The sequence below is a fragment of the Idiotropiscis lumnitzeri genome, chromosome 14, assembly GCF_059441095.1.
Source record: "Idiotropiscis lumnitzeri isolate Australia: NSW breed Sydney's pygmy pipehorse chromosome 14, RoL_Ilum_1.0, whole genome shotgun sequence".
Lineage (NCBI taxonomy): Eukaryota > Metazoa > Chordata > Actinopteri > Syngnathiformes > Syngnathidae > Idiotropiscis > Idiotropiscis lumnitzeri.
In genome coordinates, this window is record NC_142404.1 from 4,666,166 (window position 1) to 4,693,216 (window position 27,051).

Genomic DNA, 27,051 nt, shown 5'->3' on the forward strand with positions numbered 1-27,051 from the left:
CCGCTGAACTTGAAAAAAAATTAAATGAATAAACCTTTTAATGTTTTATTTTCTAAATACTGTGGTTTTTCAAATACATATATATAATGCTGAAATGCTTTTATTCACTTTCATTTAAAATTGAATGTATTTTCTTTCCCCGATGCAGTGAGGTTACCAAAACACTCCATCCATCTGCTCCTGGTCCGGCACCTTGGTCAGATTTTAGAACCCATTGGGGCCCGCCAATCAAAAGGTTTGCCCACCCCTGATGTAACATAATCCTTACAGGAAGCAAAACTCCTAATTACGTTCTCCATAATACATTAAATTAGCAAAGAAGGTGAAATTGGACTGAGGGTTTGTACACCATTTGTATTGTGTTTGAGACTCATTGCGTCAGGTTTGATTTTGTGTTTAACTGCCAGCAGGATGTCCATGCCTGATTCTCATACTTTTTTCGGACTCTTTACCTTTCTAATCATTTTAAAGTTGATTTCATATCTTAAATCTTAGAAGGAACATCTGTCATGTGATGACCTGAGATGAGGCAAGGAGCACTTTTCTAATCATTTGTGCATCCTCTCAATATTCATTTGCAGTTTATTGCTGTTGCCATATTTAGTGCAATCCCGAATGGTTTAGGCAAAGAAGTGGGTCATCAAGTCGGTGTTGATGCAAACCTACTAAATACTTGTAATGTCCTAAGAAAGCAGTTATTTTCTTGAATTTCAATGAAAAGAAGATGGTGTTCGGTCCCCGTGGCCCTTCTACTTTCAACCCTGTTGACCTTGCCCCCGTGGCTTTTATATTACACCATATGGAAAGCACTTTGTTACAGCTCCAGCTGTTGTGAAAGGCGCTATATAAATCAAGTAGTATTGTATTGTATAGTTTGGATTGTTAAAGAAAAATTTGATGCACCTGCTTGAATTTCTGAGCATGATCGTTTTGCTATTCTTTACATTATCAATCATTTTGATTTTAGTGAGTAGCAACATTGATAAATCCAGCGGAATGTGTTATGTACAGTACCATTTAAACATTTGTAAACGCCTTTTCAAATGGTCTCAAAAACATACAGAAGTCAAAAAATTCAAGCTATTAACAGTTGATAATACACAGCTGTGACTTGAATGTCATCCACATCATAATGATGACGGAGAATAAATAATAAACCGAGATGTGGAAAGCTGTTTTCTGGGAAAAAGGGGGCCACTTTGAAGAATGTAAATTATAAAACATTCTTCTTTGATCAACATTTTTTTTTTTTTTACCAAACAATTAAATCGATATTTCTTCATTATGTCGATGACTTAAGTGTTAATCTACATGTCAGGAAATTTTTTAAATACTGAAAAATCACGGAATTAAAGAGTGTTTCCAAACTTTGATTGGTCCAGTAAATCATGCTATTTTAGAAATTAGAAGGTATTTTCAGATATGTGAAACCCGTTCAAAAATGCCTTTTCAGTGGCATGATTATGCCTATTTTCGCCCTCTAAAATATCCTTAAGCCCTTCTAATTTGGTGTGGAGGGAAACACAAAAACCTTGCGTATCTGCCCTGGGTTCAGTGCTACTTTTATGTCATTAAGAATGATCTATTGATCACATCAAGTTAACGTCGACAGAAGCTATTCAAGGACAGACATTCCGGAACGTGCCGAAGTAAACATAACAACCGGCATCGAGACTTGTCATGCCAACTTGGTCAGCAAACAACATCGCACAAACTAGCGATATGTTTTTAAGCAGCAATGGCATAAAATTGTTTGTGTCTGAGTGAGAGATTTAGACAGGAGGTAGAAAAAATGAGAAGGCAGATTGAGATGAGTTGTATAACTAGAATATGTTACGCAAATATATTACAAGTGGAGCCAGTTATTTTCTCGACAAAACCAAATAGGATATGGTCTATGTCAACAATGAATCTGATATTTGACGATAAAACATTTATTTTCTATACATCTTAGTTCGTGCATCTCTTGCGGCCTTAAAACTTATGGTACCTGGCCCCTGACCCCCAAAACTTCAATCATGGACTTTGTGGTTCAAGATGCCTTTTAACATCCACAGCGACCAGTCTTCTCTTGATATACTAAATTGATAGTCGCATACATTTTATACATAATAAATCAAGTTGTGAAAGGATTTCTTTCCCAGTCCATAAAACATCACAACCAGAGAGCATGTCCATAGGAAAAAAACTTTTTTTATTGAAAAAGTTTGCATTTTGTAACAGACTGGTGGAATGTGTCATATATCCTCACTTTGATTTTTTTTTTTCCGATTTTGAACATTAAAACCATTTTTTCACAACTTGCCCAACTCATTCTTGACAAGGATAAAAGGGGTACAGCCACTCAGTAACCATGACAAGAGAACAGAAAATCAAGGTTGAAAGAAAGAAAAAGCAATTCAAATATAATACTGTGTTACTGACAAACTGGACTGGAAAAAAAGGCCAAAATAAAAAAAAATAAAAAGTAATTCAATAAATATTTATGGTACACACTTATGGCACAAATATGCAGCAGTCAGTTTGGCAAATTTTTGCTCATTTTCTTTCCAAACCAAATTACTGTGGAAACAGTGCAAAAGGGAAGGGAGTGGGGAGGACACTTTCCATTGAGCGCTAGCTAAAATACATAGCAAAAAATTCAAATTTTATACAAAACCTTTTACTTTAAGAGTTTATAAAAATGTTTTATTGTGTTCTCATCAATATTTACATAAGCTATTTACCAAAAAGTAGTATGCTCTGTTTTACCGAAGTGTATTTAATTTTTTTTCTGAACTTTTTTTCTATTTAATTTGCTAAAAAGGTGAATAAGGCTATTGTAACAACCCAGGATCCATATACAATACAAACATGAATGTATTTACACTTTTGTAACCGACAGAAGAGTGGTGCAAAATTTCTGAGTCAAGTGACCGAGGGCTGAGCATACGAGCAAGGCATTTTACAGGAACATGACGTGCTTTTCCTCTCCGACTTGCTAAGACTCTCACAGCTTCTCTCTGACATTTAATCACATTCATACCAAATCTGGTCAATGTTCGGAGAGTGTTATGCAAGCGACAGCTAAGAAAAGGACACGCCATATTCAAAGAAACTAATAAGATTGTCATCTTCTGCTGCAGGTACACAGCAACTAAACAGCTTGTTTGTTATGTGTCTTTTTTTTTTTTGTCTTTCTTAAATACCGGTCCAGATGTTGTACATTTTCAATTGTTTCAATTTATTTTCACAGCTAAACTTTTGCACAACGGTAAAACTAAAATAGTTGAAAGAATATGCAGGGAATGAAACTAACAGCAGGCTTGTTTGACACACTTTGTTGTTGTACAGTATATCATTTGAAACATCTTTCAGTGGTTAAGAACACTTCCCATAGGTGTTTTTTTTTATATATATCAGAATTGATTAAAAAAATAAATAATTGCATATTTGCTGATTTTGTAGCCTCTTTAGAGGCACAAACCTCATTATACTAGGCTTGGCTTTTCGGTGAAATTTGATGTGATTTATGAGGAACATGGGGTGCTATACACTCAGAAAACAGATATTGTAAGCTGAAGATTTATGAAATCACTGAAATATAAACGCCAACAGTCACACATACACATGCAAAGACGACATGAAAGATGCGTGTGAAGATATTTGGGGCACTGGGTGTTCATGACATACAGTATATGCTACACTGAGCGAGTTTGAGAGACACAGCTACTCTGCTCTATAAGAGCCAAGGGTCCCAATTCCCTCACCTGGCCCTGCTTCCCCTGGCGATCTCATGACATTGAAGCATATCAAATAATAAAATATCTAGCTTGCATAATGTGCACGTATACCACAATATATTATCACCTCTTGCCATGCCAACACCTGTCTGTGCTCTGTCTATCATAAATAAAATCTCGTATTTATATTTTTCATTTGAGTTTGTATAATGTATACTTAGTAAAACATCATTTTAAAGTCCCCCAAGACATAGAAATTATGAAGAAGAAACAGTGACAATGGATGAGTATGTCCCTGCTTTAAAAAAATGTGAGCACTGGCCATACATATTTGGGCTCAAGATGCCCTGTCCTCAGATGTTAAGGGTAAATGTTACAGTACCTAGAGCTGTTTCACGCAGCTATGCTAACCTCTGTTGTATCTTGACCTTGCCTCACCTGATGTAAAAAAAAAAAAAGACTAAGGCAAATTGGATTTCTTATTGCCCTAAATTTCCCGTTTAAAGCTCAGGTTTCGGGAGCTGAGGTGAGTCGTTAATATTAACAATGCCAGGATGCAATTTATCTCCAATCTCGCCTTATCGCAGACTCTCTCTGGACTGCTATGAGGAGTGCAGGTACCAAAACAGGGTTAAAAGTGCTGCTCTCTTTCTTTCAAAAGTCCTCCACTCTCCAGGCATGTCTTTGAACAGATCTGTCACGTAACCATCCTCAATCTTGAACTCTCTTGCTACTCAACTTGTGTTAGAATGTTTTATATGAAATGATGTGCTCAAAAAGGATGAATGTGCACACAGCTACACCAGGATATGAAAGCGTATTTTGACACAGGATACATACTGGATACAACCTTCAAGTAACATGAAAGGAGGATTTGGTGAGAACATATCTCAGGATGAGGACAAATGGTGCAATCACCCCCCCTCAAAAAAAAAAAAAAAACAGTTGGCCTTGACAGATGTGCGTTGTAGTGGGTGGGCTTATGTATGTGTGGCTGACCATTTTCCGATGTTATCTGCACGTCAGTCAAGAAAGTCCCAGAGAGGACGGGTGCAAAAATCAATCCCCTTGTCCTTGTTCACCTGGGGAATCCAAATAGTCATTCAAAGCGGTGAAAACGTCATCTTTGTGAGTTAATGGTCAGCCTACAACTTCTCTGTTACCTTTCCTTTAATCTTTGCCTCTTCTCAGCTCATTCCATATTTTTCCAACCGGTAGTCTCTATGATGAGGTCAAGGACAAGGAATCCTTCACATCCATATAGCCGTCTGACCTTTTCATCACAGCAAATGTAAAACAAAAACTACTTGCATCTCTCGAACCACTCTGACCTCACATATCAAGCTCCCTAACATGCGAGCTTCTTGTGCACAAACCAGAAAAGGGAAAAAGGATTGGGCAAAGATACTCTTGAGGAACTTAAGAGTATACTCTTCCCCAAAGCCACAGAAAGTAGCAGCAGCAGCAGCAGCAAATTCTCAAGCCTCTGCCAATGCCAGTCAAACTCACTGTGAACATACCAGAGGAAGTAGGTATAATCGAATGTTGACAACAAAAATATTACTGACAATTTATCAGAGGAGAGGACTTGGCAGAATGTGAGAAAAAGGGTGAGGGAGTTTGTTTGCAGGCATGGAGGCTGTGCTAGCTGAAACCATGAACCCGCCACTCTCTACCCTGGGAGCGATCCAGTATGTCTCATGTTTTGAAACGCTCGTCTTCAGACCTTGTAATAGATGTTGGCAGGGCTCTGCGGTGGCATCTCTTGGACTATGTAGACCGGGTGGCCGTAATCGCCGCTGACCTTCTCGTAGTGGGGGCAAAAGACGCTGTCAGCAGTCCTGAGCGGGATGATGATGTCGCTGGGCTCAGAGCCATTATTGTTCCCACCACTGCCGCTTCGCTTGGGCGTGGCTAGAGTGCTCAGAGACAACGTCGCCGCGTGCTGTGGCGAGTGCTTGCGGTGACGCCGTCGGTACTTGAGGAGCAGCAGCACCAGCATGATGATGATGATGATGAAGATGACACTGCCTGAGGCAATGCTGACAAAGATGGCCACCCCAGAACCGATGATATTGGACGACTTCCCGCCTGTGTTGTTTGCATCGCTTTCTCTGGATGCTGCACCTGACAGACACACAAAGAGAGGCGTGAGGGCCTAAAAACTGTTTTTCATAAAAAAAAAAAAATATATAGATTATAATAATACATGTGTCCTTCATATGTGTTACTTATACAGACAGCTATTTTGGGTTTTAACATTGGGGAATACAACTATGCCATGGCAAATGGAAAAGATGAAAACTGTTCAAACTGAGATGAAAATTAAGAACATTCAAGACATTGCGTTGTTTTTGTGCACCAAAATTAATAGAATTGTAAATAGTGCTGCATGATCGTGTCTTGGTTGTTTGAATCCCCCGAAAGCACTTCCGATGTGGCTAATGCTTTCACTGAAAAAAACAGGGACAAGAGCCGTCATTGCTTTTTTTTTTTTTTTTTTTCAGAATGTATCCTCCAAAGGGAGACATGACAGAGAATACTAAGTAATAATGCTTATATTGAAGGCTTTTCTATGAAGGTCAAATTCAATTGGTCGCCATTCGCATCCAGTTTATTAAGACTCCTACCTTAAAGCCAGGACAAAGAAATGGCACTTAGATGTTCAGAGCATCATTTTAAACAAGGTAGAAATTCCAAAAAAAGATACAATTGCTGTCTTGATGAACCTACAAATGATGTAAATGGTTTACATTGAGTACTAAAGGCTTGGCGTGCTCAGGTGCTGCCTGGTGTCCATGGTTTGAGCTGATCTCTTGAGGCCTAAAAGTGATCTATCTGCGCTAGTGAGCTAAGAGCTGATGCAAGATGGCAGGCAGCCCAAAGGAAGGACCCTTCTGCTGTTGTACAAGGAGATTATCTTGCTTTGTACACTCTGCTCTGGTGTCCATATGCTCCGCATAGCAGCTGACATGAAGAGGGATTTTTTTTTTTTTTAATCATAGTACAAGATATTATATGGGGATTTTTTTTAGTTTGAGCAAAGCATTCTTATAAATCAAATTCCAAAGAAATATCTGATGTGTGTGTTTTGCTTTTGTTCCAATACGACTGTTACAAGAATGGAGCAGGGCTCAAAAGATGGCTCAGAATCGGTTCATTTTTCTGAAAATGTCATTTCAGTGATGGATCGGCATAATGATGACTTTAAAGTCCTTGGGAGAAAAGAGGCCAGAGATGCCTATCATGTTAATGGCTAACATTCAATTACACACTGATTAATTGGTGTCCTTTCTTTCCAGCACTTCCTTTGTAATCCCAAATTGTTTCAATAAATTCTCCACTCAATTTCCACTTTGGAGGGATTTAATATGGCAGTAAATGATCTCACCTGGCTTCTCTAGTACTTCATTATTTTTGTGGGTGTCCTTGCTGTCTGGGTGCTTAGGGGAGTAGGGAACCCTGGTGGGTTTGTCTTTGGATGAAATAGGGTCAGCAGGATCTGAGAAAACACAATCAAGATACATTTTTGAGTTTTAAAGACATTTTCAAGTTCATCACAAGACTTTTTCCATTTTAGCCATGACAACAACAAACAAACAAAAAAATATATATTCATATTACAAACCAGTTTTGATATCAGACCCCAGTAAGTACCAGTAATTGTTCAACAAATTTATTTTAAAAGGAGGAGATTGTTAACAAATAAATGGGAATATCTCATATCTCAATCTTGTTGAAAGTGAAGAAAATGTGCTAGAAACAGGAGGTTGACGCACAGAATTTGACCTTCGTGGACCAGATCTGGCCCTCGGGCATTCAGTTTGACAACTGTGCTCTAAATGATACATAGGTGTGAATGATTGATTGTCATTATGTGCCGTGCGATTGAAAAGCGGCAGAGATCATGGTTGTGCGTTATTCTTGAGCGTTGGCTGTACATTATTTGGAGTTCTGTGCTTTCCTTGGTCCGGTTTGTGCCGTCCTACCCATCATGTCATTGTCTCCACCAGTTCTTGACAGATCTGATCCTTGTGTCAGCCAATCATGACTTGTCCTGGTGTGCATCGTAGACTTGACAGTCCTTCAGTAAGTCTCTAATCATTGTCGCGTGTCCTGTTGTGTCATCTTTGGTCATAAAATCGATTCCACCCATCACATAGTATATTTTTTAAATTTATTTCACCTTTCTTTTTATCCTGATTTTACTCACCTTTTTGGTTAATGAATACATTTTTTACCCCAAAAATTTATTATTATTTGCATTTTTTTCTGTAATTGTACATCTTCCTCAGAGTAGCTGTAGACCGTCATCGGCATATTTATCATTAAGAAATTCTTGTTTCGACTTGTTACATTTGTGTCGGAAATAAAGTAATTGGATATTCAAGTGGGATAGGAACTGCTGCATATAGCATTAAACCGCAAGTCACCAAAACACTTTAGAATCTAAAAGGTTATAATTATATATAGTGTAAAGATTAGCTTAAACTAAATGTATCCCAAACTAGAATCCCAAAACAGTTTGTCATTTCATACCAATCATCCGAGATTAGCCTTAAAAATGAATGCCTTACATGGGATTTGATTAAAATCAATTAATAAATACACACGCACATGGTGAGGACTCTCTGTAACCTCCACTAACAGCACCGTCTAAATTTAACGTGTCCTGTATCATGTTTAAAATAATTCCAATTTCAGCTTCTATCGCACTGAGCGGCGAACATTTGCGAGTGTTTGCGAAGGTAGCAAATGGTGCGTTCGCGTCAGGGTTCTTTCAAGGTCGCAAACGTTGACAAACGGTTGCCAGACGTTCACACGCCTGTACTTTTCCCGTCACAAGAGAATTTTGAACATGTTCAAAATTGTACTGAAATTGTTGCCGAATATTTGCGACCTAGAAAGAACACGAGAATGCAACATTCGCTACCTTCGCAAATGTTCGCTGCTCAGTGGAAGACGGGCTTTAGACAGTTTGGCGTCATCCTGCACTTCAGAAAGCACACAAAAAATGCAAATTGCTGAGTTTTTGAGCGAATAGCTGAGGATTGATTCCACAAATAAAAAGTTTTTTTTGAAAATTGTTAATTAATATCGGAAATGTGGTATATTACTGTAGGCACTTCACACCTCTTATATTGTGCAAGCCAAACAAAGGAGTGTTGCTAAGGAATTATTCTCTTTTTGTTCCTCCTCTTCATTTTACTCCATATTCATTGTAATTTCAACTTTGCTGCCGCTGCTAGTGGTATAGAATTGGGTGTGTTTTCTGACTTGCGAAAAACATCGGGTTACAAAGTGTTATAGAAATGGAATGACATAAGTCGACCCCTGATACTTTATTTTAAAACCTTAACTTTAAGCTTTTCAACACTGTACCTGAAGAACGTGCCAACCTCAGGAAATGCAAACACGAGAAGTTACCTAAACAACTGATTCATCTATCCCAGAGAGGAGCGAACATTTGCGAGTGTCCGCGAAGGTAGCGACTATAGCGTTCATGTCAGGGTTTGTTGGTAGCAAACATTTCCCATTCGGTCGCTAAACGTTCGCCAACGTTTTTTGTGTTTTTTCTTGCCGCAAGGAAATTTTGAACATGATTTAAAATTCCCCTGTGTACAGTGAAGACGACTCTCAGCCGTCTGGTGACCTTGAACGAACCCTGATGAGACTACAACATTCGCTAATGCTTGCACATGTTCGCCACTTTATTCGTACTCGAATTTCCTTATATACTCACTTTGTCCCACTTTCATGATCATCTTCATAGACTTGGTCTTACATACTCCCCCATCCTGGTTGTCGATGCCCTCCATCGTGCCATTTGAAGTAGCTACAGCACAAAGAGAGATTAAAAAAACAAGTTAGAATTATCATTGCAGTCATCTGGTTGTGAAATTTTTTTTCTTGCTAGCCTGTATTGCTACGCAGTATATGTATGTGGTGTATCTTGTGGAAAACTGGCCTGTTTAGAAAGACAAGGAAAGAGGTGAAAAGGCCCTAAAATTAGTCAATTAGCATCAGTAATTATGCGTGTAGCACTGAACTGTGTTGATAGACCCTTCATTAACGATGATAAGAATAGAGGAGAAACATAAAAACACCTTTTTATCTTGTTTTGAAAAAATCTTTAACGTCTAAAAATCTTAGGGGATGACCAGTTAAAATCTTTGAGACTGGTGCCAATACTGATATTTGGCAGAGTAAAATTAGCTGATTGACACCCCAAAAAATTTTTTAATCCAACAATAAAGATATGAATTTCAGGAAGATAATGTTATTGTTTTACAATATTTTGTCCTTCAGTATTTGTTCAAAAATGAATGTGTTTGAGTGTGTATCTTTGTCTTATGTATTAATATGTAAAGTATATCGGCCGGCTAAATTTAATGGATGAATAAAGGGTGGGGCCCTAATAAGTATGATGGTTTGGTTTCAAGACCCAAAGGTCCCACCTCTTGGTCTTTTTGCTTTTATCTTGTATGCTGTCTCGAGGGGCTGTTAAGAAGGACTGCAGTTGGTTGATGGTTTGAGTGAAACGGGGAAAAAGGAGGGAGGGGGCAACAGGGGGTGGGGATTTGAGCTTGTGGTCTATCAGGTCAATAACATAGAGGCTAACGAGCTGCCAGGGCTTAGCGGCTTGGCTTTCTGCCAGAGCGCAGTGGCCCGCATTCACTACATCTGCCTCAACCATACATGGTACCCCCCCCACACCCTCCGCACCCCCAACCACCCAACCTCCCCTGCTTCTAGACCAAGATCTCATTCTCTTTCCCCTCCAGTGAACAACACCCCACCTTTACGACTGCCTTACGAAACCCTTTGTGCTTGTCACCCCGCCCTATCACGACCACAACATGTTCCACTCCCATTTCTGCTATTTTCCCTCAAGAATTTCTTAAAAGCGCATTTAGCGACAGATCCTTAGGAAAGATGCTGATCCATACTGATTTGAAAAATTAGGCTCAGTTTTCTTTCTCCGTTTGCCTTTGTTGTCTTTGTTTTTCTTCCCTCAGCTACTATTTTGATCTGGATCCCCTTAGTGTGATGGGAGCAGACACAAAGAGGATGTTAACAAGGACTCCCTCCCTTGTTCCATTCGCGCACTGTTTGCCCCATGCCTGTCTCACTAGCTGACCTGTGGATTTCCAGTAGTGGCCGAAAAGCACATTACAGACAAAGCTCCTTAAGGGCTTGTGTTTCTGTGATTGTCTGTATGTTTGTGCTTTATAAACCTGTTAGTACAACGCACAAGAATTGGATATCATTAAGCAACACTGTTGACTTGTGAGTGACAAACAACACCACGAGGGCATGTTTTTACTGTCGTGTTTACGGCATGGCACATTTGCGCAGACAGGTGTAAGGCAATAACTGAAAACAGAGTATTTAGGGTTTAATCACAGGGTCAGAACCAAAAGAAGGCCGTAAAAAAATTGTTTTAATTTGATTTGCTAGACCTGACAGGGAAATGTACTTCAATTTGAGGACACGTTAAAGTTTATTGGCCCCGTTACATGCGGAGTAAAACATTTGTTGTGCCAGGCAAGCCAGACTTGGATTTAAACATGATGTGATTGTGAATGGGCGAAGGCTGCCGAGATGGCATTGGGCAGCCCATCAGAAACATGCCAGACATTGCCACACGGGATTGCCTGACAGACTAACCAGCTAATCCTCATTGCTGAAGAGAGGACCAGGTTCATGCAAAGTAATAACAAATTGATTCCATGTTCAACTTCCATTGGCATGAAGACAAGACTTACAAGGGAGTAAGGAAAAGATGAAGGACAGGAGAGAGCGGGGGGAAAAAACCCAGCAAACCCACGAGTCTGCTATGTTTTTGCAGGCAACTCGTGATGGATGAGGAGGACCTGTTAGGAATGTGTATTTATTTGAAACTTTCAATGTGGTTGGAAGTTTAGTGGTTGGAAATTATACGCATGCATTCGCATGCACACACAATTGTGAAAAAGCCATCACTAGAAGGAGAGGACATCAGGAAAAATACTCGACCAGATTTAAAAAAGGTCATGTTAAGACCTAAGTGTTGTGTGTGTTATGCAGCTACTCCACCACCAACAGCAACATGCAGTACAACCATCTACATTTATTTTGGATCATACACTGACACGTCTACCAACTTTAATATAATTACGATTCTCTCATTCGTGCAGTTAAATATTTTCCCATTTCTTCTCCATCTGTTGCAGTAATTGTTCCCCGTGACTGACTGGCAAACAGTCCAGGGTGGAGTCTGCCGTTTGCCCAAAGTCAGCTGAGATAGGCTCCATCTCACCCGTGACTCTGACCAGGATAAAGAAAATAGTCGGATGGATGGATGGATGCAATTGGCCCTGGAGGTCATAGAATATGTCACTAAAACCTTAATATGGCATCTATCAACTGAACATGCTGACCTCCCCAGATAATTTCTTGGTCTCACACACATCACATCCCAAATAGTCTTAACACAAAGACAAAGGTCAACCAGTGTGTCCTTTCTGGGTCCTTCCGTTGGAAGACACCTCTAAAACTAACATCTTAAATACACTCACTGCCTTCGCCTTTCTGAATTGGATTTAACATCTCGAACTTTGTTGTCCTGTATTTGTCATATGGCGGAAATGCACCGCGTGTTTCAATTGTGAGATGCAAATTCAAATACACTCATGTGAAAAACCTCTAATGTTGGAGATAGCTTAGATCGTTTGGCTACGACCAAAGCGAACTGAGACAGTTAATGTAACAGTTTATATATACATATATATATTTCAGAAAAGGGGGCGGGTCTCACGCAACTTCTGACTGACGGACTTCTGGCTTGACTGCAATGATAGTTAAAAAAAAAAAACGGCCAGCAGGTGGCAGCAAGTATAAGATGAACCAGTAATCACGCTAGGGTCCTGTGAAAGAAAAAGAGAATGAGAACACGTGGTAGTGGGCGTGGTGGAGTACCAAGGTGGTGAGAGTGGAGAGAGCATAGTAATAGTAGTAATAGTAGTAGCAAGGACAAAACGAAACAATTAACCAGAGAGGATTGCTTTTGGGGAGAAAAAAAATCATCCACATCATGCGTCAAACGATGACGCTTCGTTCGTAAAGCAAACGAAAGAAGCAGCCGTCAAGTGACGCTCCGCGTTGCTCACAGATCGTTTTGCCAGTGAAAACGATGAGAACACCGGCGATAATGAGTGCTGCCCAAACCACTGAAAGTGAAAGATGTCAATCTGTAGCAACAATAAAACCAATTTTGCGCACGCACATGCACTTGTGTATATAGTTCAGTTCAGTAGGTCAATAGATTTGTGATGTACAAATACATTTTTTTTTACCAAAAGCCCCTTTTGTGGTTTTAAGTTTTATAGAAGGAAGGAATTATTTAGATGTTTGAGCTGCCACAAGAGCAAAAATAGTAGTGTTAAAATTTAAATTATGCTTGAAATGCATGCTTTTACAAAAAGCATTTTCTCTGGGTTTTTTCCCCCCCAGAAATTAGAATTTTGATGAAATTTAGTTCTTAATGCTGATTGTTGAACAATTAAAAAATATAGGAAATAAATTCAGATTAAAGAAGAGATTCTAGACTCTTTCTTTTGGTATGCGCCACACTTATATAGCATTTTAACTAGTGCTGTCAAGCGATAAATTTTTGTAATTAATTCATCACGAAACATTTCCGTGATTAATTGCGATTAGTCACATTTTTCAATGAATAATTTTTGTGAAGTTTGTGACAGATATTTAATAAGATCTTGGAATTAATGCAAAATCACCAAATATGAAGTTTATTTAATTCAAAGACAGTTCTTAATAGCTTTCCTTGATTCTTGAAGACAATCCAAACTGAGCCATGTTCATAGGCATTTTTCTTTGAAACATTTCTCAAAACTGCCCACAAGCACCGCAGTTTGCCCGTGGTAACTTGAGCAGGTTGTTTTGTTCTGAGATGATGTGCTAAAGATGTACAGCTAATATGGTACAATATTTGTAAAGTATGCAAATTATTTTTGAAGTACATCAAACTTAAAATATTCATTGATAATTAATATTTAACAGAGTTAAAACAATTTAATCTGCAGAGTTAACGCTTACATTTTGACAGTCCTAATTGGAACATAATATTCTTTGCAAATTCAGTCAAAATCCAGTAAAACGCTGGGATTGAGGGTGTTGCTCCAGTGAAAATGGCTGGGATAAAATGATTTAAGAAGCTGTGAGACAATGCTGCTGTTTACTTGACATTGAATACTGTAAATTTTAGCTTGTATTACAAATAGTTTAATTCTGTGTCTTACAGGCAAAACTTTCTATGGACACTGGAATCTACTTGGCTTTCATTGTCGAATTTTGTTGGTTTTATTAATATACAGCGTGGTGGCCCTCATAGTGGAGGAAAACAAATGCAGCGCTGTGAGGCAATAATCTGATTCAAGAAATACAAAGAAGCAGATAAACAAATTGTGTTGCGCACGGAGAGAAATGAAAGCACTGGACAGAATGATGATGGGTTAGAGGAAGATAAAACCGAGCGAGACAAAAGACAGCTATGATCTAAATACGAAGCGTAATTGCCATCCGTATGGGGCGTGAAGCCATCATCTCAGTGGTGGGCTCACAGCCTGGTTAATGCCTGTCACGGCTCTTTGGCAAATCACCTGTGACAGGGGGCGCCTTAGCACTCAGGGATTCCAATGACCCTTACAAAAAAAGGCCAGGCCAAAGACGGGTCACCACAAATATCAAAGCTGTCAAATGACTACTGCGGGCAATCAGCTCAAAAGTTAATTAAAAGTCTACATTCATCAGGTACATGCTTAATAATACAACAATTTACTACAGATGTGACAAATGGTTTAATCATATATCAGTCTCAAATACAAACATTTGACCACATAAATGTGTTTGTTCATCCGAGCCTGTTTGTAACTTGCGAATGAAACTTTTTTTTTTTTATTTGTAGAACTTCCATGTGCTTATTTTAGATTCAAGTGAATCTTTTGACTCAGATTTGATTTCAGATTATTTCTCCGAAAAGAACTGTATACGCACTCTTTGATGAGATCTATTTTTTGCTCGCTCCTTTTGTGTTTTCTTGTTGTTTTTAACTTGTGTCACATGACCTCACTCTTTCGATATGTCTATCACAGACCTTTTTCCTTTGTTCTCATGTACTGTAATCTTGCTAACAAGTCTCTCATCTTCAGGCCATGCTGCCGCAAACCATCACATCAAATTTGTTTGCTCCCAACTGGAGCAGCAAGCACGGCCACTTAAAGACACATTCACAGACACGGGCATGCATGAAAGCACATTGTGCACACTTGTAGGCAGGGTGACAGAAATATCTGCAGACATAAAGTTGCCTGTTGGACAGATGCAACACAACATGTGTCAAGCAGCCTGCTCGCACGCACACACACACACACACACACAAATCACTGATTTATTTTTAGCTTAGGAAATAGACTTGAATGTCTCTCAATGAGATGTTGAAACAAAAATACAAACTGTGCATGGACTTGAATCAATATGCTTGAAGTGATTGTGTCGGTCTAGCCTTTGCGCAGTTTATCAACATAAAGCAGCGCTAATCCAATTGGTTGAGATCCAGATCTTTTGAATTGATGTGGGTTCCTTGGCAATTGAGAGAGGACATGGAGGATTAAACGCTGGTTAATTAATTATGTATCAAGTGCTCGCTCCAAAAGACTAATCAAATCCTTGCAGTAAATCTTGAGTGTGAGCTGCAGAAAATGGACACTTAAACGTGTGTGTATGTATTTTTTTTTTCCAGGTCACTCTTTATGCTTCCAAAATTAAACATACTTCGCACGACAACATTCTGTTGTCTCACAAGCAATGGCACCCACAAGCAACGACCGGCGAATCTACTCTGCATCTTCTTTCATTCTTGTCTCATCATTTATATTTTTATTTGTACTTTGCCTTGTGCGTCTGTCTGGAGAGTCTCCAAGTCAAAAAAAGGATAATCACTGAGTTCACAGCATAACGCCATAATTCAAATGCAGTCAGCTGCAACAGCTGCAGAGCTAAAGCAAGAGGTAGACAAAAGAGGCAATTAAAAGAAAAAAATGTGACCCACTCAAAAAAAAGAGAAACTCCTTTTGCCACATAAGCATTTTTGAGGCATGCGTGTTGAATGAGGGAAGTTTGCATGGAATATAAAAGCAGTTATTGAAACCCCTTTCTTTTCAATTCAAACCGACTGATGCCGCAGGCACATGTATTTAGTGTGAAGCTTTTGGAAATTGAAAATGATTCTTTACTCATGCTGTGATAAAGCTGTGTACTGACAAATAGAATCTATAGCTAGGGAGAGCCAAGGGCACGTTTCTTGTTGCCATAGCGAGCATGCATCTGAACAGTGTGTGCACAGAGAAGCTGCCTCAAGCTGCACCCCAAGCATTGGGACAATACTCGCCATCGTTGTCTCACATCTGTTTCTCCGGACACGTACCTTCCTCTATATGCGACACGCCTTCATCACTTACACATTCGTGTTCACCGTTATCAACATTTAACCTCGCTATGTCAACTCGAATCCCGGCTTGATAACATTCAGTGGCAGGAATGCAGGCAGATCACTCTTGCAGAAGCATCATAACTAAAACAACAATATTAACCTATCAATAATTAACTACAGCGTTAGGCTAAAGCGAGCTAGGGAGGAGGTAAAAGATGGGTAATTGAGCGTGTGCTGTTCAGTCCTCTTAAGTCTTTGAGCACTCACACACACACACACCTTTTTAGTATTTGTTCAGCTCCTGTGGACACCCATGATTGACTGAGCGGCTCTGTGAAAAAGCTGATCGACAGTGGCGATGTAAGACCATAAAACTGTCGCTAGATTTTACACTTGTTTGGTTTACAGGAGCCATCATTGCCAAAATGTGTACCCATTATTAACCGCAAAGCTATTTCCCTGAAACAACTACTTTTCATTCTCTGTGTCTCTGCATAAGAAGAAAGGAGATATTAGCATCAGCGTTAGCGACGTACTGCAGGAGGGTTTTGAAACTCACTCTTAATTGGTGAATTGCACATTGTTTGGATTGTGTAGTATTTACAGCAATTCTTTCCCTACCCGCTCACCCCACTTTTTTTCCCACTTCCTTCTCGGGACTAAGAAATATTGCCTTCCTCTACAGTGACAGCACACAGATGGCGGTGGCACAGCCTCACAGATGGTCTTATCTTGAGTACACCCCCCTCTGCACCACACAGATGGTTCAGTCCACCTCCCATATTACAACCCAGGAGGCCTTCACTAAACCCCGTCAAAACTTCCCCGAGGATGGTAGTACAGTGAACCCTCGGTTATCGCGGTTAATGGGGACTGGCCTCAAACCAAATGTGGAACTATCAAGTGAATTACACACCAAAAGTTTAAAAGAGGTGGGTTAAAGTCACAAAACGAATCTAAAGGTCGCCTTGGACATGAAGAAACTTTGAAAGGGACGTTTGAGATCACAGTGCGGATATGATTGATACTTACAGATGATGTAATAGTCTTTTCCCCTGAAGAACTCCAAGCCCCAAAGGTTGGGGCTGAACTCCTGAAACTTGAGGGTGAACTTGACGTCCTGATCAGGCTTGACACAGTTGAGGAGCGGCGTGTCAGCCTTGGTAATGGTGCAGCTCTCCAGCTGCTCCCTGGGCACCATGTACACCTTGAAAAACTCCACTCCCTCACCCACCCCACCATCCACTCGCGGGCACACAATGTCCAATTTATCCCCAATCTGAGGGTAGAGTACCACACCTTGTCCTGGCACAAATCTGAAAGAAGAAAGGAGGGAAAGAACTTTAGTATTACGCATTACTTGATATTCATTGCGTTTTTATATTGTGTCGTGTTTCTTCTTGAACTTGTTTAGAAATGGAAAGAATCATCATCATCATCAAATACATGTAGCAATATTGTAATTAGTGGTTATGTCTCATTAAGCCAATTCACTCGCATAACAGAAAACAAATGTGTAAATTTTATTCAACACTGTGGATTGAAATCCAAACTATTTACTATGTAAGAAGTAGACGGACGCACACCAACCAAACAGTGAAAAAAAAAAAAAAAAATTTTAAAAAAGCCTTGCCTTGTGAGGCAACATTTCAACAACAGCAACAGTAGCAGGAACACATCGGCAGGAAGCCTGGAGGCCTTTGTCTGGGAGTGTAATTGAATTTCCCTAAATATTTCCCAACAGTAAAATAATAGCGCCATTTAGTCTCAAGAATGGAGAAGTCCCGCAGCATTCCAACGAACCACATATTCTCATACACATAAAATTCAGCTTGAATTGAAAGGGAGTCTTTATTTTATTTTTTTAAATCCATCTCGCAAATCAGCCATGTTACGCACGGATGCTGGTTTAAACAACTCCAAAGGAAAGTCTCTCGTAAGACCCATTTAAAAAAATATATTACTTCGACATGGTTGAAGGAAGTTACTGATATGTCAATGAGGACAAAAACTGGTGAAAGCTACGATTATGACAAAGAATATCCCCGTCTTTAATCAAATGTGTGTCGGAGCATTGGCAGGCTGGTAAAGTCGAGAGACAACTACATCGTAAGCAGTTTCATGAAAAATAAACATAAATGAATAAGAGACTCGTCCAATAGTCACAGATATATTTTTGAAACAACAGCTATATTTTCCCCAGCACTGAGGGGGGAAAAGATTTATATACATGCACAGAAGTTAAAAAAAAAAAAATGAAAACACATTTATGGCCTCAAACACAGCCGTATGTTGAAAGATGCACTCGCGTCTGTCATTCCACAGAATAAAATCAGCACATAAGGAAATAATGTCATTAGAGATGTTTGCATCATTAAATAAAAAACAAAAATAGTGATCCTGCCATAATCTTTCAAATGGAAAGCCAAATAGATTTGCTTTCCCCATAAATAGATGCTGAAGATGCTGTTTGGGAAAATATGCACCCAGTCTAAAGTTTACAATAGGTCAGTTCTAAAGACAAAAGTGCTTTTTAAACGTGTGTAAGATAATTACACTTAGAAAAGACGTACTTTCATAATTTTTGCTCAAACAATGACAACAAAAAAGAACAACAACAGCAGCCATGCTATCGTTTATCGTCATCATTTCTGGGGAAAAATATCTCGTTTGGGAAAATGTATCTAAACTTCCCCATGGAGAGGTCATCAGGGGAAGTTAGCAGAACTGGCTGACCTTGATGATGAGATTGCTACCAAGAATGCAGAACTAAGAAGTTGACTGTTCCTGATCTTCATTTTATTTTGTTATAGTTCCAATTATTATTGTTTCTTTTCACGAGTCTCCATACTCCAAATGTTGTTAGTATGTAACAAGTAACGAGCTAATGTAAAAAAAAAAATAAACAATGCAATCCATTCTTGTAAGAAAAAAACCACCTTCAGTGTTAGTCAAACGGCTGAGTCATTCTTTGATTCTTCAAACCTCTCCTTGGACTATCGTGATGTCGCATGAGTAGCCTACTCAATATGCCGCATTCTTACATCCTGCACATATGCCACATTTCCATGTTTGAGAACTAAATTAACAAAAATGTATGGTTTCTGTTTTTTGGGGGGGGTTTTGCTGATACTTACGTGCAATAGGTATAAGTTAAAAAAAAATCTTAAATAGGTCTTTAAGTCTTATATTTTACCCAAAGAAGCCCAATAAAAGTTTTTTGTATTTTGTGGTGAATGACGTGGCTAAAGAGAAGATTTAGTCTGAAAACAAAAATTATTGAAAATTATTCAAATGCCTGGAAAATTAAAATAAAAAATGTACACATTTTTGTGAAGTTTTAGTCTGTATATTTATTGATGTCGTGTGTTTTTATCAATACAAATTGAAATTTAAAGAGATGGGATGATTTTGGGTCCTCTTCCAAAAGCAAACCATGAGAGATTTTCTCAACTCCCAGAGTGAACAGCAAAGTAAAGCTCATCTTTTTTTTTCTTTGACTACTACAAAAGCAGCCCCCGCAGTGTGGCAGGAGAGACCTCACGCAGGGGACTTGTGGCAAGGCTCAGACAATTCCTAATTAACAACAAGCACACAATTAAATTGAATTTTAATCAATGCAGAAGAATATTAAATCCACATTGTGAAACGCGCCGTTCTCTTTATCGCGCGCCTAATCGCCTATTATCTGTCACTTACAAACGAACAAATACAGATCGTGCATTCTTTTCTCCATCCCTCTCTAAAGCGTATGCATCATCTTTTTGTTGCTTCTGGCAATCGCATGTGCACACGTGCTTGCACGCAACATACACACGAAGAACGAATACAGTCAAGCACAACAGCTAAGTAGGCCGAGTGGATAGTTTTCCTGCCCCCGAGGACACACTCAGTGGCAAAGTAGTGATGGACGCGGGGATAAAGAGAGGCAGCATGTTGTCAGGAAAAAAAAAATGTTCCTGCAGCTTTAGGTTTATAATAGAACTCGAGGTTCTTGATGTGTAAAGGATTTAACGCACATCTTTTTTAAAAATCACAACCTACTCAGCCAGAAATGACAGACAGACACCTCGATATCGACCAACATCCTTTGTACATACACGGAGGGAAAAGGTCTTTGCTGATAACATTTCATTGCAAACTTTCCGACAATTTTAGACTCCTGCCCAGTTAGCATGAATGCTATCTCAACAGGAAATGGGCAACTTGCAGGAGCTCAAACATTTCCAGTGATAAAGCAGAGAAGCTTCAAAGCACGCTCACGGCAGACAAGCAAGAGCCAAAGAAAACTTCATTGTCTCATGCTGCCATCTCTTTTTTTTTTTATCCTGTTTTTGTCATAGTCAAACAAGCTATATCCTGTGTGATCTGAACAGCCCAAATGTGAAACACATTATCACTTTGTTTTTATTCCAGAAGAAAAGAAACGAACAAAAAGGAATCATGTTCAATATAATGTAAACCTTCACAAAGAATTTTTTATAGAATTGGTTAGAGAAAAAAAAATCATCCTAAGTAAAAGCAGCTAACAAGATGAAATTGTGCGAATGCAAAATGTCACCAGTGATTCATTTGTCCTGCACCTCCCTCAATTGTGCTGCGGTTCCTCCCTTGCCTGTTTTTCAACATGTGGGAGTGTTACACAAAATAATATTACTTGTCCCATGACCTCCTTTTCAACTCGTCCATAAATTCATTCTGTGCTATCTACCCCTCCAAATGTTTTTCAGGTTTACAGATAAAACATTACATTACGACTTTAATTGGCAATAATTAACAACTGGTAAAAACTGCAGCCCATGGGGTAGCAAAAAAAAAAAAAAAAACTCAACAACCGCTTAGAGTTGGGAGTAATATGATCCTTAGATGGAGAAGTAAACACTTCTAAATCAATTATGCATGTCAATAACTGATGATGAGATGAATTTAATAACAGAATAAAAAGATTTTGATGATGTGATCGAGACAAGCCGTGTAAATCACTTGTGTTTGCTTAGCATGCAGGCAGTGTTCTTCTTCATATCTCCTCTCACAAGCACGATGAATATACTCATTACATTACATTTCAACTTTACTGTAAGACCCTCACCGTGTGATGAAAAATTAAACCTGCTACACCAGAAATATACATATATATATATATATATATATATATATATCGTGTATGTCTGTGTGTGTGTCTGTGTATTAGTGCTGTCAAGCGATAAAAATTTTTTTAACTAATTAATCTCAAAATATTACGCAATTAATTACAGTTTTTCTACTACTATTTTTTGTGAAGCTTGTAACAGAATTAATGTAAAATTACCAAATTTGAAGTATATTTTAACTCAAAGACTGTTTTAATATTTTAATAGCTTTCGTTGATCCTTGAATATGATCAAAATGGAGTCATCTTTACGGTTCAATTCTCAAAAGTGATGCAGTACATTTAGTTGTAAGCAGCACACTCGAACAGTGTTGGTTTGAAAGGCCAAGTGGTAATTTAAGCACGGTGTTTTGTTCTGAGATGATGGGCTAAAGATGTACGGCTAATATGGTACAGTGTTTCAATTTGGCTTTGCAAGACATGCAAATTTATTTTTGAAGTAAATAAAAATTATTTAACTGAGTTAAAATATTTAATCGAGTGAATTTTATTTTTTCATTTATCTTGAGGTAACGCTTTAATTTTGACAGCCCTAATATAGACACACACACTTGACATATGCCATTTCGACACACGAGTCTCCGCCGTCATTTTGTCTCCAGCGTGTAATGGATATCATCAAAAGGTCGGAGAACGGTGAGACGCCAATGTGTGTGTTGATTTTGCTAAAGATGATGTAAAGCACAATAAAACATATTCTCGTGCCTTTAATCCTTTCCATCGGTCTGCCATCCTGTCTTCCAAAAGTCAACAGAGAAGCAAGCTCGGCTTCTCTATACACAGGCATCTACAGTACAAGTGATGGGAAATTGAGATCATTTCTAGGTTGACTAATACTGAGAATGTCACCAGTGCATTGATAATATCACTTTGAAGTTTTTGGAGGAAAAACACTCGCTTGAACTTGAAGAGCAACTGTAATGCCCCAGAGTTGGACCATTTGGCACAATTTATTTGAAGCCATTCTTTAGTTCAAGTTGCAGGTGCGAAATGGGGGTGAAATGGTGCGTGACAAGCCCTGCTAGTTTGGGTTAACGTTTGAGTGACATTGGAGACATGAAAGAGCATTTGCTTAGGTGCCATCTGTTTGCCTAATCACCTTCTCTCCTTTAGGATTGGTGTCTTACGTGTTAGATGTTTTTTGGGAAGGTGAGGAAAGTGGAGAAGTATCTTATCAACTAATTAATTTAACCAAACAGACTATTGTGTTACAAAAACCAGTGGCCACCCTCGTGTAATCCCTTTGTGGACCTGCCCGCTATTCTCTCCAGAAGGCCTGAAATTTATGTGAAAACAAAAGCAGAAGTAGAAGATGGTGGATATTTACTGCTGATCAAGAGCAACTGTTTGACTCTGAATCCCAGCTGCAATGCAAGGTTTCATTAAGGCGATGGACAAAGAGGGCAAGCCAAGGTATAGTGAAGGTTAATCCACCCTCAATTATTTGCAGCGCTGCGGCTTTCGCCCTCTGTTGGCCGAAGGGACGGAGGTCTTTATGCTGAGTGTCACCCTATCCCCTCTTGTCCTTTCTGGCTCTGTCTGCACTCCCTGCACCTTTCATCCAGTAATCCAGGCCTGCGGGATCTGAGCAGCCCGAGACATAATTACCCTCTTCTTCCCAAGGGGGGCCAATGCTTTCTTGTCCTGCCCTGTTTCATTTCGCTTTGCTATCTCTTGTTTTAATACATGATCCTGATGAAGATCTCTAACTGTCATCATAAAGCAGCCACGTGGTTACATTAACTGACCTTTGAGTTTCTCCCTCAGCTGACCAGTATAGCTGCATTCAAATAACAGATTATTCTCCCTATTAGTTGCAGGGAGAAAAGGAAACACAAAACAATATATAGGCACTTAAGGATATTTTTTAGGAATGCTAAATGAAGGAGGGGGTCATCATTACAGCCTTCAGAACCGAGACCCTTGTCACTCATTCATGATAGACCTGCATCTCTAAGCAAAAGTCCAACCCCCAAGACAACAAAGGAACCCACAGAGGTGCCCCAGCCGCTGCCCGGTCACAAAGGGCCTTTGGCTTTATTCGTAATCTCTTAATGAACTGCACAGGAGAAGAGGGAGCACTCTTTTTACATAAAGCATGTAAAGCAGGCCTCTCTTTTGTTTCTCCCTCCCAACTACAAAATGGATTAGAAGAAGGAGGCGTGTGCGTGTGTGTGCGCGTGTGTGTTCGAAAGACTGTGGTGAGGAGAATGTGGAGGTTGGGTGTTTCCTTTTTTTTTCTTGGGAGGTTCATGCATAAGGGCAGTTCACATAACAATCGGGTTTAATCAACATCGCCGTGGGCCTTGCGGATGAATTTTTTTTTTCATTGATGTGTGTACATGTAGCATGCATACAGAACGCTATAGAGCTAGCCTTGAGTTCCTTTATCCACTACCCCACCTACACACAAAGCCATTAGACTGGCCTCGAGCCCTCACATTTCAAACGTTCTTCCTTCTTGAAGAGGCAAAACGGCAGACTAAGCCCAACGAAACGAGAGACAGGGCAAAAGCCAACATTTCGTCTGCCCAGCATATTGCTGACCTGCTTAACTCATTCACTACCAGCCGAGTAAAAAAAAATAAAAAATTGGGATATTTGACGTCTTTAGCCGCCAATGGCAGTAAATGAGTTATAGAGATAATTGAAAGGCATGAGGGCTTTCAAACTGAATCGGAAAATTAAATAGCATTTGGGCGTTGTTTGACTTCTTTTTTTCTATTATTAATCTCCATTTATCAAAATGGCTGCAAGAACGATCGTGTTTTGTCTCTATTTTTTGTTAGTGTATTTTTGAGGGGGAGTAATCTTGGTTGATTAAAAAAAATACCTTAAAGCAAGTTAAAATGTTGAGCCTCTATTTTTTCTTTGTTCGTTCAACCTTTGAAATTAAACTACAAGGCAGTTCTATTATTGCCCCAAAACAGAATTCAATCAATGATATCACAGTCTGTGACCCTTTAGCCCTGAAATACACACAGGACAAAAAGAATGCGCACACGCACGCGCTAATTCAGCGGAATGTTTGCTGTGTTAGTGGTAGTCGGGGGAGCGAAAATTCCAAGGTCAGACAAGCATCACATTTTCAAAATAAAAGTTGACAAGCTGCAAAAGTTTCATGCTCCCTGAACTGCGTCCATTCATTTTCGGGTGTTGTATCAGAAGCAAGCCAGTAGGTCATAAACCAAACAATTAACTGCTCCGAGACAATACATGTCCACAAATAATTTTGCGTGAATAGGAACAAATTTAAGTTAAAACGCAATTATGGATGAACTTCTAAATGAAAAGTGTCTGATGAGTTGAAGAGTCACTAGCTAGCCAGACTCTATATCTCAAGAAGCATTGGGACACAGTTGGCTTTGGGAGTTAAACTAGACTAGACTAGACAAAAAAAAAGAGGCCCATGGTTGCTGAGTGCAGAGCGCAAAGCTCAGCACTGTACACCAAGCAAATACTCTCCAAGCACCCCACAAAAAAAAAAATTAAACGCTGTCTTTATAGACACAAATTCCAGTCAATTTACATTCATTTACAGTCACTGGAAACTGAGGACCACTGCCAGACCGTCCCATTGGAAAAGGAAATATCAAAGGAACTGTGATCTGCTGAAGATTGGTCTGAAGTTGGTGCTATAAGTGATCACAAAAATGAGCTGCAAGCGCCGCCGACCAATAGGAACGAAAATCTTTTACGGAAAAAAATGTGTTCTCTTGGTGGATCATTTTAATTTGCTTGAATTAACAAATATCAACTGTTCAGATTGGGAACACACTGTTTGTCACTGGTAAATTATGAATTAGTGAATCACTGAAGGCAGTAAGAGACAATAGATTACCATTTTAAAAGAATAATGTGTATTTGAAAATAAATGGACCAATAAATTGAAATGTTCACGTGGTGTTGTAGGAAAACACAAACGTAAACTATTAAGTTAATACTCTCCCGATCAATTAATTATCCCGAAGTGACCCCCAATTTTAAAAAAAATGAATGAAAATACATCTTTTTCTACACAAAGTTTGGGACACAGCATGTTTTGCTTTGATATCAACTTAATTGTTTCCGAATGACATCCTCGTGGCTCTCGTTGACCGACCGAGCGCAGCAGCAGCCGACGGAAGTTTATAAAAAACACGCATTTTTCTCGGTATGTTCCAAAATCGGGCTTATCATCACCAAAAACGTTTATTAATTAAAAACTACCATCAAATGAAGACACATGCAAATGAAGACACACGCAATTAGTCAACAATCAGAGCGCGTTGGCGAAATTGTTCGGAATGGTGTTTTCTACCACAACTAGGGTCGGACCAAAAATAATAAACACTTTATAAATTAAATTACACACAAACACAGACACCAAACAGCTAACTATGTACACCACTGTTTGGGGTACTTTGCATGCTGCACGGCGCAACTTAACGCACGGCCCGTCGGACAAAACCAGTTGTCCTCTGCAAGTAGCCGAAATATCATAAAGCAGCCAAACAAGCAGATTTACAGGAGACATAATGCAACGGGCGTCATCGTGTTCTATAATTATCATGTTGAAAATTTGGAGTAATTTACCTTACTTCTCCATAATGTAATACGCAGCCATATATTGGCACGTCGTTTATGTTAGACGCAAGAGACGAACCTCCGAAATGGTGGGGATAAACTGTAAATGGTTATTTAAGTATTACCAAATCAAATTATCTAGTAGTAGTTTTTTGTAACTGTATATATATATATAGATATATATGTGTGTGTGTGTGTGTGCGTGCGTGTGTGTGTTTACATTGCATCATTAACTACGAAGCCCGGCAGACAATCGCTCCCACAGCATACTCATCGGACTATTGGTGGCTGTTCGACGTGTGTGTATGCGTGCGTGCGTGCGTGCGTGTGCGCGCGCGCCGTTTTATACAAGCGCGCGTGTGTGAGTGAGTACTTACTTGGTGTTTGTTGTGTTCCAATAAATGGACTCCAAGATGAGCGCCCGACACAAGTGTACTTTGAAGACAAGAACGAGAACTCCCAAGTAATATCTCCACATCGAGTCCCCCATGTTTTGATTGTTTGGTGTGCCTCCAGGTGGTTGCGCGATTTCCGTCCAAATAAATATACGTGTCCCAAAAATATATTCGAATGACAAGCTCTCCTGAATGGAAAAGGTCGTTTTTTCGACTTTGTATCCCGATCCAGTAGGGATGCACGCTGACCACAGACCCCGACGCGGTCTACAGCATCGTCAGGAGAGGGACCTGCTTCACAAAGCAAAGACGCATAGTTCATTCACAGGCGCTGCGTATATTCTCCTCTGCTCAGAGCGCGCACTTAAAGCAGTTGCTATACATTCCTCGGAGTGAACAAGTAGTGTTTGTAGAATTAAAAAATAAATCCTCTTTGTCTGAGTCCAGCAATTCGCATCAAATCCACAACAGCAGCGGCAGCAGCAGTAGTAAACGGGAGCGAAGACTAGCGATGGAATGCAATGATATTCCCCCTTTCAGATGAAGCTGGTGGTGTTAAAAAAACGAAAAAGACGGAACAACGATGATGGTCAAAATTAAGAAAATGATCAAACATGAGAATGAAATGTATCAAAAAACAGCTGATGTGAAAGAGCTGCAGCGGCCAAATGTTGCAGATCCGTTCCAAACGACCGCGGACGACGTGTGGATCACGCTTTCTGCTCAGCT

At 39.5% G+C, this 27,051-nt stretch overlaps 1 protein-coding gene across 1 annotated transcript; it reads right to left on the bottom strand.

Moving 5' to 3' along the window:
- Positions 1 to 2,173: 2,173 nt before the first annotated feature.
- efnb2a (ephrin-B2a) lies at positions 2,174 to 27,051 on the bottom strand. The gene is made up of 5 exons (XM_088315497.1): positions 26,305 to 27,051; positions 17,245 to 17,528; positions 9,466 to 9,558; positions 7,114 to 7,224; positions 2,174 to 5,849 (listed from the first exon to the last, which is right to left on the bottom strand). Exons 1-5 carry the CDS (start codon positions 26,415 to 26,417, stop codon positions 5,443 to 5,445), a joined length of 1,008 nt encoding a protein of 335 aa, XP_088171623.1. The 5' UTR covers positions 26,418 to 27,051; the 3' UTR covers positions 2,174 to 5,442.